Source organism: Lingula anatina, chromosome 3 (genome assembly GCF_051362555.1).
Source record: "Lingula anatina isolate TDL-2025a chromosome 3, LinAna3.0, whole genome shotgun sequence".
Taxonomy (NCBI): Eukaryota; Metazoa; Brachiopoda; class Lingulata; order Lingulida; family Lingulidae; genus Lingula; species Lingula anatina.
The window spans coordinates 10,276,981-10,287,578 of NC_141769.1; the positions used below are offsets into that span (position 1 = coordinate 10,276,981).

Here is a 10,598-nt window from a genome sequence, read left to right on the forward strand (position 1 = left end):
TTTTAATTTTTCTTTTATATCCCCCGAATATGCGATTTGAATAGAATCAGGCTCCATATGTAATGCATAGCTAATATTCATCTTTTCTGAAGCACAATCTAAACTATTTTTTGACTTCTTATATTTCTATCTTAGCTTAGCTTCCTTCATTATTTATATTAAAACTACATTATTTGATTTACGGAAATCAACTCCTTTTCAAAATAATAGAATAATTCAAAAGGAAAATATTCATACATAGAGTAATAAAACAGAATGTTGCCGTTTCGTTATAGAATTATTAAGTGTTTTGGGTTTCTTTTCTTTTCTTTCTTTTTTTTTCTACACTATTTTTGAACATACATTAAATAAGTTTAATCAAATAAAAGTCAACGTAAATAAAATCTTACCACCTGAGGCCTCAAACTGATCAAAGAGCTCACGTGACGTTCTTTAGCCGTCTATCAGACTGGGGCAGGGGAATTCGATCTTAAGTTGAAAGAGTTGAGTTTAAACCCCGTGTCCTTCTCCCTTCCGTGCACACGGCAATAGGATTACCAGTAGCACGAGCCTCAGTTATTGACAGGAGAGCGTGTGCTCCTTGGCCTGCCAAGTTTGATCAGGCGCCCTTACTTTTAAAACCTTCTGAAGTTTGACTCGCCCTCTACATTTTCACCCTGAGTATGATCGCTAGACACTTTGTTAGCCTGTTTTATTTTTTTAGTCAATCAAGGACAGCGCCTTGTGGAATTTGAACTTCTACCTTCAAAAAGTTAATTTATTGGTACGATCAAAATTTATAATTGCTCAGGCCTATAATAAAGTGACATTCGGGCATTATATTGGCGAAAAAAAAAATTGGCGTTAAAATATGTTACAGAGCTGACTAATGAGAATTATTTCCAAAGGAGACCCAGCATGTATTTCTGAAATAACGTTTTTATTGTTTGAGTAATAAAACGGTATATATGTTCTAAAACAGCCATTTCAGTCTCCAATTGGACTCGAGACATAAGGTACAAGCAAGCCCGTAGGGAAAGAGTTATGGTACATTCAGGATCTTAAATATTCATCCCTACTTATAGAATCGGTGATCGATTGATTTCCTTGAATGCAGTGGTTTTATTCTTATATCACCTGATTATCGAGGTTTGTGGTGTTGGTCGCATCATTGCAAAAATTATATTTCGGAGGTATATGTTCATAAATCAACTAATATATAAATAAATAAATGGCTAGATTAAGAAACAGACGAGCAATTGATTCCGTAAAAAAATCAATAAATAGAAAAAAACAGATCAAAAGATAATGCAAAAGTAGATTGATGACTTACAAAATAAATCTCCCAGGACAATTTTCTTATTGCTTGGTGAAAACTAGCAAAATTAGGCCAAAAATCGAACCGAAAACAACTTTCTCCATTTATTTCAACTGTACATTTTGCTGTTCCTGTGAAGGTATATTTCGTGCAATTTCTTTGGAAATTTAGGTTTTTCTTAATTAGAATAGAACCTAAACCAGAAATGAATAGCTAAATGGGGGATGTATATTAAAAATTAAAAAGGAAAGGCTTTAGTTCTGTTCGATGACAACTTCATAGATCAGAACAGTCAAGGTACATTTCTCTGTCTCAGTCTCTCTCTCGAACAGCACATTCCTCTGTCTCAACCGCCTGTCACACCTACCACAATCATCAAAACAGCTGCTTCTCAGAGTTTGCAGGAAGCCGCAATGCAACAGATGAGAGGGCTTCCCGACGGAAGAGTGCGTCTGCTCCAACGGATGAAAGGTGAAAATTTTTATTTTAATATCAAAATATTCGTGAGATATATGTAAACTTATATTCATTCATATCACACAGTATTATCGTGCACCTTTAATGTCAAGAATGTTATACATGTACAGCAGTTTGGTCATAAAAATCTTTATTTATATAAAATTAATATTTATTCTAAAATTGCATAAAAATGTTAAAATCTATAACACAATTGCAGCAAGATATAGAAAGGCGCATAAAAATGGTTATTTACAGTATACTAAAATGAATTTATAGACTACTGAACATACAGTGGAATACTAGAAATTAAAAATAGAAATTTCACAGATATTTTAAAGGCAGTGTGGGATAAAGAGAGTATTTACATCTGTATATATTGTTTCCTGAAAAGATAATATTTTAAAAGCCATATCACATTTTTATTCACATTCACAATTATTCTGAATAAAAAAATCGTTGCACCTTACGATAAGTTTTTTCTGCAATAATTACGGTTTTCCTTTTTGAATAGTGAGTGGATGAAACTTGACAACAGCTACATGCATGTTGTAGAGCAATAGATCCCTTTTAACATCAAACGGTATACTTAAACGATACAGTCTATACTGGTACACTTGAGAGATTGACAACTAAATAGTTAAGCTAATATTACGTAAGAGAGTCGCCTTCCACACAGCCAATGCATAAACTTAAGCTCTTGTTGCATGGCTTGGAGAACAATAATTTTTCTCGCTCAATTCGAAGTTGATGGTTTGACAATATTTGATAGACAACATCAAATTGACACATAAGTGTTCATGCGCTTGAAATATTGCAGCTTTTTCTTTTGTCGCCAATTCTGGAATAGACCAAAATTTCATTCCCAAGCGGTCGAAAGTCCAGTTTAACAGGGCCTTTTCACTAAACAAATGTCTTTCAGAACGTTGGCCTACGTCCCTAAAACACAACCCAAAACATCGCCTCTCATTGTAGGGTAGTTATGAAATGTCTGTGGGTTAATGCGGACGTACCGTGCGAATATGACGGGCATCATCTTGTTCAGACCCTGCAACGTATTCTGTTTCAGAGTATTGGTATCTGTGTTGCCCTGAAACACCTGGAACGAAAAAATTACCATTGCGTGAGAAAGTCGAAACTAATCACCTAGCCAGCGGCTATAACCTGTTATAGGTAGCCTAGCGTTTTATGACAGTTAAGCTATTTATTTATGCTCATTTACAGTCAAGCTTTTTATCTTTGTCGGTAATATACAGTAAACGCTATTGGTTATCAATAAGGCAAACACTGACATTGATACAGCAGGTGATAAATTAAGGCAGTCGTTAGTCGGACAAAAGGATTCTTTATCTTTACGAAAAGGGCCGCTGCCACACTATGAATATGATTTGAAACACCAAGATACAGGACAATTGGCTTTTTATTCGCTCATTCAATAATAATAATAATAATAACATTACCACGTCACTGCCACATTCAGTTTGGTAGGTTGTCCATGTCACCGCATCGCTGCTGAAGTGCAGTTTATAAGAGGTCACCCACTGGTAGTGGTTGTGGCCGTCCAAAGCTCTTCCTTTGGTAACAACAGCTGTGATCACATGCTTTGAACCCAGATCGAACTGAAGCCATTGATTGGTGTTAATACTTCCACCATCCACGGCCCATCCACCAAGGGTTCCAGAAGACGCATCGTTAGTGAGGCGGGAATGTTGGGGCGTGAAACCGAACATGGCGAAGGAACTACTGGCAGTGATATGCGAGTCTGGGATTGGGTTGTTTCCGCTCACAAGTAGATTTTGACATTGCTGGATATCTGGAACTGTAGTGTTTACCATATTTATTGCATTTTTCCAAGTAAGGACAACCCGCTTGTAATTTTGTATGACGTTACTGTTCAATACCCGTAATAAAATATTGTTTCTATATCATCCTTACATTCTGACATACGTTTTGAGATAATGATAAATGAATGATGACGATAAATATCTGTTTCAAAGATCATCTTGTGTTCCGAAATATTAAGAAATTCTATGAAATCATGACGCGGGTGGTAGTTCCACTTTTTCCAAGGAGAAAAACACATGTACTTACCGCTGACGCTATTTTTCTGTGACTGAAAAAAGGACAAATCAAGAAAAATAATTTACATCGAAGAAGTGTATTTAGGCTAATACCTCTCAAAGTCACCTACAATTATAATAAACATTTTACTGGTTACCTACTATGATATAATAGAAGATTGATGGTTTTAATGAAGCGTCGTATGTCGGATGATAGATTACCAATTTTTTCAAAACTAGCTGTTTTAAATACTGTTTGATGATATTACCTCGAGTAGAGAGTTAGAAAAAAAAAACAATTACCTTCAAACAAATGTATGCACATTACCTTGAAAATTAATAGCACTTCGAAATAATTTCAAGGTGTGATATTGAGCTCAAGATGAAAAGTAAACAAAAGAATACAAAGAGCACTCACCACCCACAAGTTCCAGGAAGTCCCAGCTGCCAGCTGACGTCTCGTCATTGCCTCGGTATACGAGGTAATCGTGGCCACACAAAGGATAGAGCCAGACATGTCGTTGTGAACGCTGTATCCTGCACAACCTGGTGTGCGCAAGCACAGCATCGGACACTGGTTGGATGAGCCGACGTTGTCAACAACGGAAGAGTTGTCCTGCGTGATTCTACACTGCGAGACACGCTTGAACTGAACGAGATCGCTGCTCCCGACGCCATGCGGAGCGATTGCTGATTGCATAGAGAATTATTTAAAGTTTATCAATAAATATTACTATTTGAAATCATCGAATAAATTCAAATTGAAAAATTAATTTTTGAGTCGCCATCATTTGAAATCATTACAACCATATAATTTCTATTTTGATGAAACATGTTTTATAAAAACAATTGCTTTTCAGCCCTCTAAATTTTTCTTTAATCTGGCCTTATCTTGTACAAATAAAATAAACTAACGACTGGCATTCTTACTAGTTCATTCCTTCCCTTAAAAAGAAAATTGATAGCTGTTTAGAAGATGAAATGTACGAATACTTACTTATAGATAATATTAAAATTGCCAGGCTTGTTTGAAACATCGTTTTAACCACACCAAATGCGGCTTTTTGAAACCAACGCTCGAGTACCTTGTCGTTAAGTGGGTTTAAAAAGCGATTTAGGTCTGCTAAGTAATGTTAAGTTGCATCAACATTTCCTATCAGAATAAAGAACTGGTAATTTGAGAATACTAATACTAATAACATTTATGTGCACATGACAGATATGTGAAGTAAATGATGTAGAAATCAATGGCAACAAAATAAAATATTGATCTAACGTAAAATGAAGCTCATGACTGTAATGCCAAACTATTATCTCAATAGCAAGCACTCAATTAAAGAAATGCCCCAGCCCAATGGGTAGCATTTTTTTCTTTCTATTATTATTATTGTGTGGGGCTGGTGCTATGTTAGGGCTCGTTCCCGATGAAACTACCGGTCTACGTGGATCGATCCAACTCTTCGGGGAGTCTCGCTGAATACAATCAGAATAACATATTAACACGCCTTCAGATGCTGGAAGCGGCAGAGGTATGACGAAAGTAGAGAGGCAAGTTTTAAGTGTTCTCTGAAACGTAAGGTGGTTTTGATCCAATATGATAATAATGATAACTTAGATTTATAATATGATCTGTTTAGAATTAGACAAGGCGTTGCAGATTGAACTGTTTTTTTAAAGAAAAACCTAAGCCATGGCACAGTGGGGGGGGGGGGGGGGTTGGGTTGAAGAGCATTCGATAATGTGAAATATATATAGATTAATAAGGATTGAATGCGTCAATTGAAACAGTCAAAAGGGATATAATTATTTTATGTAATAAGTTATCATATTATGTACATTTGACTTTCTCGTGTGTATGGTTTCAGCAACAAACCCTAGCCTAAAATGGACCCTACTGGTACATGTACCTGTTGTTATTTACATAACAATAGGTCTCTCATCGCAGTGCGAGCTGCCTTCCATAATAGTCACTTGACAGTTGAGCACAGCATAGTGAAGACGCAGGATATGTGCGGTACAGTCGACAGTTGAAGCTTTTACTAGGCATAGAAGAAAATATATCTTGTAAGTGTTATTTCTTTGTCATTAAAAACTAAAACGCGTAAGTGTTGACAAAGTTAAGTCAAGTGTTTATAACACGTCTTTATTATCTTATGTGTCAGAGCACGTTGGTTTAAAATAAATGTCACTATGCTTTGACAGAAAAGATAGGGTGCACGTAGCTGAGCGTTGAGTAAAACCTAAATTTGTTTGAAATCTTTAGCACTGTGAAAAAACTCTGCATAAACATTTGTCTGAAAGAGAAATCATGTGTGTTTGAAATAATGTTTTATGATCGCAATTAGTATAGCGAATAAAGATTATAGTGATCGTTACGAGGTCCTTCTGCAAAGATAAGTGTGCCCCATGTGTAAAGACGTATTGAGTTTGCATTTATTCAATACTTCTATGTTTGTTTTAGATGAATGGCAGAAGGCGCAAGACATTTTCTGCTGTTGATGGACAAACCCTTTCAGATAAGTACTCTTTATATGTTTCAACACAAACTCGCGCGCTCACACACACTCACACACACACACACACACACACACACCGTTCATACATACGCGAGCGCACACATATCTCAATGCACAATATTTAATGCAAGTTGTTATTTACCTCATGTTGTCCATAACATAGACAGTCTGAAAGAACCGGCAAATTTTGTTCCTTCTTGTGCTCTTAATTTGCTATTGTATATAAATGAAAATTGCAAATTAGTTTTTTTTAAAGTTATTTAAATCAATGTGCTGTGCTGTGAAAGGAATTCGACAAAAGTGATCTGCAACAATTTATTCCCTGAACACAAAATCTGTAATGTTATTTCCCAAACACGTAATGCATAGCATTAATCATTTTCAGTTGTTGGTGCAATAGCTTTAAAGCCATCGTACATTATGCATTAATTTCATACCCTTAATTTGAAGCAAGCTCAACCCAAGCTTTTTTCAAGGACTTTCAGAATGTCCACAAAGATGTAAGAGATTTCAATTATATAAGTTTATTTTTTATATCTTGTATATGCAAGTTGTATATTATCCTGTCAATCATTCTATTCATAAGTTTTATCAAAACAATTTTTTGCATTTCAGAAGGACCACATTTTCCGATATACTGCACCAAGCAAACCTGCAAGAAACCCAGTTTTTCGTCTGATTCACATCATTCTCTTAAACTTGAATAAACACATTTCTCTGTGGTTTTTCATTTGATATGAAGTCATTATAAAGATAATGATAAGGGGAAGGATTAATCTGTTAGTCATATAAAATTAATCGAGCACTCTCAAAAATTTCTGTAAAATGTGATATATCAATATTGCTGTTTTTTTATTTATTTTGAAATCTTTTTCATTATTTTGTTAATTTCCCCAAAAAATACTTGTTGTGAAATAAATCCCATGTGGACAACAATTTTTAGCCTACAAAAAGAATATATACAAAATACTTACCAGATACCTACAAGTATTTTAATTAAAAGTAAAACTGTATTTGCAATCGTACCTTGTTAAATTTTCCTTTTATGACTCCTTGTCAAACTTGAAATGTTCGGTTTTATGATTAATATTTAATAAAAAAATTAAACACCAAGAATTCGACCCACCTGTCACCCCTAAAAAACGAAATGGACTCACCCCACCTGTCACCCCTCAAAATGAAATGGACTCGCCCCACCCCTCACCCCTCAAAAATGAAATGGACTCGCCCCACCCCTCACCCCTCAAAAATGAAATGGACTCGCCCCACCCGTCACCCCTCAAAAACGAAATGAACTCGCCCCACCTGTCACCCCTCAAAATGAAATGGACTCGCCCCACCTGTCACCCCTCAAAATGAAATGAACTCGCCCCACCTGTCACCCCTCAAAATGAAATGGACTCGCCCCACCTGTCACCCCTCAAAAATGAAATGGACTCGCCCCACCTGTCACCCCTCAAAAATGAAATGGACTCGCCCCACCTGTCACCCCTCAAAATGAAATGGACTTGCCCCACCTGTCACCCCTCAAAAACGAAATGGACTCGCCCCACCTGTCACCCCTCAAAATGAAATGGACTTGCCCCACCTGTCACCCCTCAAAAATGAAAGGGACTCGCCCCACCCGTCACCCCTCAAAAACGAAATGAACTCGCCCCACCTGTCACCCCTCAAAATGAAATGGACTCGCCCCACCTGTCACCCCTCAAAATGAAATGGACTCGCCCCGCCTAAATGTCAATATTATGCATGATAAGCAGAATTTTAAATTGTTCAGTGTTAACGCCACTATTCGGGCAGTAAAATGCTCACTTTTTTCTTTTTGCAAATGTTTTAATTTCCTTTTCATAGTTTTGCTTTTAGAATTCAAACGCTATTTCACAGAATATATTCTAACACCCATAGAGCATGCAAACGAATATGAAAACGAATGGAGGAGACTATTTTAAGCAAAATTCATATCAAAGTTTGTTTTAAGAGAAATTTGAAAGAAAAACCAGCCTTGGCAGATTTTTATTTACTGTTTTCATTTGCTAAAATATTATTTCCGCACAGAATATTTTAGCACGGTTAATGAAATAGGCCTAGGCAAATCTGTAATGTTATACTTTATCTATCTAATAACAATTGGCAATTCAACAATTCAAGTAACAAGGCAATGGATCATATGAACAGTGGTCTTAATGCACAGCCCAAATTGGGGCGAAACTATCATTTTACAATTTGCAAAGTTTACAAGAAAAAATTAAAATATGTTTTGAATTAGTTCAAAGAATACAATTTGGATTGGATTATATTTTAAAAATTATATGAACCTAAACACCATTTTTATTTCCGTCTCCGTATCCCTAGTTCAAACTGAAAACTAAAAATTGCATTTATTCGGGTGAGACGGTTCGTCAATTATAAATTTATAATGATATCATACATTATAAACATTTAGAATTAATAAATACAATTTTACAATTTCAATTATGATAAAATATCACGTGGCAGCTGATCGACTTAAATGAATTATCTTACTAAAGACTCGATCAACAATACGGTGAAATAATACATCTTTACCCTCAAGTTTTGATAAATTGTAAAGACAATAAAAGGTAGCCGAACGAATTTCGAATGGAATCATAATTATCCGAGCCCGTTGTACGGTACATTCTGAAAATAAATTAGGCTTGATGTTAAAGGTACATTTCTTATGACATCAAAAGACCATCTTCAACTTTGAGAAGATCAACATAAAATCCTTAAATGTTTTTATTTTTAAATCACGCGCCTATTCCCATGATTATACTGGTATGTGAACGTGCGCGTGTGCATGAGTGCGTCCAGTTCCTTAATACGGGTTGAAGGCTTGGCATGGATCTATCACTCACGTGTGCATTCTGCAGTCAGCAAATGCGATCGCAGCTCTGAAATATGAAAATATAATGTTATCAGTGAAATCCAATATTCCATGGTGATCAAATACATGCCTTAAGTAAGACCGAAGAAACTTAAAATGAAAAAGACTGGTCATATTGAAAAAAATAGCGTTGGCTGAACATCAAATATATACAAAAAAAATTAAGTTAGGGTAAAAACAAACATACGAGAGCTATATATATCTGAACAAATTTCAATAATTGCGTCTTACACTTTAAAACGTTGGCCAGGAAGAGTTACAGGAAGAAACGTAAAAGTAAAAACCCTCACCCTTATTCATCTGTTTTTAGTTGCAAAATTGAAAAATGTAAAAAGATTCAGTAGATTTTAGTACAAACTAGTAAACAGTACAGACACCCAAAGTTTCATACAAGTACAATGAACAAATGTTGAAAAAATGTCTATGCTATGGCAGCGTGCTTTCAAGAATTTTTAAAATGGTCACCGTACAACTTATCGTACGTAAATCTTAAGAACCATCCAGCTATATGTATCATCTGTCATTTTAGAACATGGGAACAAGTTAGGACAGTACATGATACTTTGAACTCTCAAAAACTGAAACTACAGTGAAAAATGCCCCCAATAACACCATGATCATTACCGACAGAAGACAATAAAAATATACTCAACAAAGCTGCCATTTTAGCATACCATACCCTAGGCAAGCATACTGAATCATGGAGTTGTGTACTTTACACGTAAATTTCTCTCATTCTTAACGTCTTTAACAAAAGATTGAAAAAGAAATGCTACTTACAAGAAAGCTTTGTTTCAGTCCAGTGAAAGTTCGGCCTTGTGACTTTACCTAATTCATGCTGTCTTTATATGACTATAGTCATGTGACTATTCTGAAAACAGCTCACACCGTACTAGGTGACGTCACTAGACACTGACTCCAGCGCCACGTGACTTATTGTTATGTAAATAACTATAGGTATGCCACATGAGGCTAGAAGAGTTGCTGCTGAGATCCATGTTACAATATATTGGCGAATATATTTATGTATGATCTGACAGATAAATTGATGAAAACAGACTTTTTGCCGAGTTCTAGAGTGATGCATATGACCTTTACATTCGTGAAAGGTATAACTTAAAATATCCATAATCAATATAAAGGTCCATTTAACATTAAAAAATATTAAAAGTAAGCGAGCGGAAGAATTGTTTGTCCAAGACCAAGTGGAACTTTACTAACAGCAGTCTAGCAACTTAAATCATTAAAAAATAATTACAAGAATTATATGTTCTTACACTAAAAACGTAGACGGACTAAACTTAAACCTTAGTTACCCACCATCTCACATTTTCCCGGTGTCGCAGGGTTTTGAAAATTGAAAA

The 10,598-nt window shown here is 35.6% G+C and overlaps 1 protein-coding gene and 1 long non-coding RNA gene across 2 annotated transcripts; both read right to left on the reverse strand.

Moving 5' to 3' along the window:
- Positions 1-1,902: 1,902 nt before the first annotated feature.
- On the reverse strand, positions 1,903-4,979 carry LOC106156524 (lactadherin). The gene is made up of 5 exons (XM_013531802.2): positions 4,811-4,979; positions 4,232-4,503; positions 3,845-3,866; positions 3,214-3,572; positions 1,903-2,852 (listed from the first exon to the last, which is right to left on the reverse strand). The coding sequence occupies exons 1-5, from the start codon at positions 4,848-4,850 to the stop codon at positions 2,685-2,687; spliced, it is 861 nt and encodes a 286-aa protein (XP_013387256.2). The 5' UTR covers positions 4,851-4,979; the 3' UTR covers positions 1,903-2,684.
- Positions 4,980-8,312: 3,333 nt separating this feature from the next.
- LOC147762896 (uncharacterized) lies at positions 8,313-10,403 on the reverse strand. The gene is made up of 2 exons (XR_015333330.1): positions 10,015-10,403; positions 8,313-9,241 (listed from the first exon to the last, which is right to left on the reverse strand). It is a non-coding gene; the product is annotated as an uncharacterized LOC147762896 (long non-coding RNA).
- Between the last annotated feature and the right edge of the window lie 195 nt (positions 10,404-10,598).

Coding starts and splice junctions, on each gene's coding strand:
- LOC106156524 (XM_013531802.2), bottom strand. CDS start 4,850: ATGTTTCAAACAAGCCTGGCAATTTTAATATTATCTATAA. Junction 4,504..4,810: donor AATTTTAATATTATCTATAA/GTAAGTATTCGT, acceptor CTATGCAATCAG/CAATCGCTCCGCATGGCGTC. Junction 3,573..3,844: donor ACAGAAAAATAGCGTCAGCG/GTAAGTACATGT, acceptor TAAACACTACAG/TTCCAGATATCCAGCAATGT.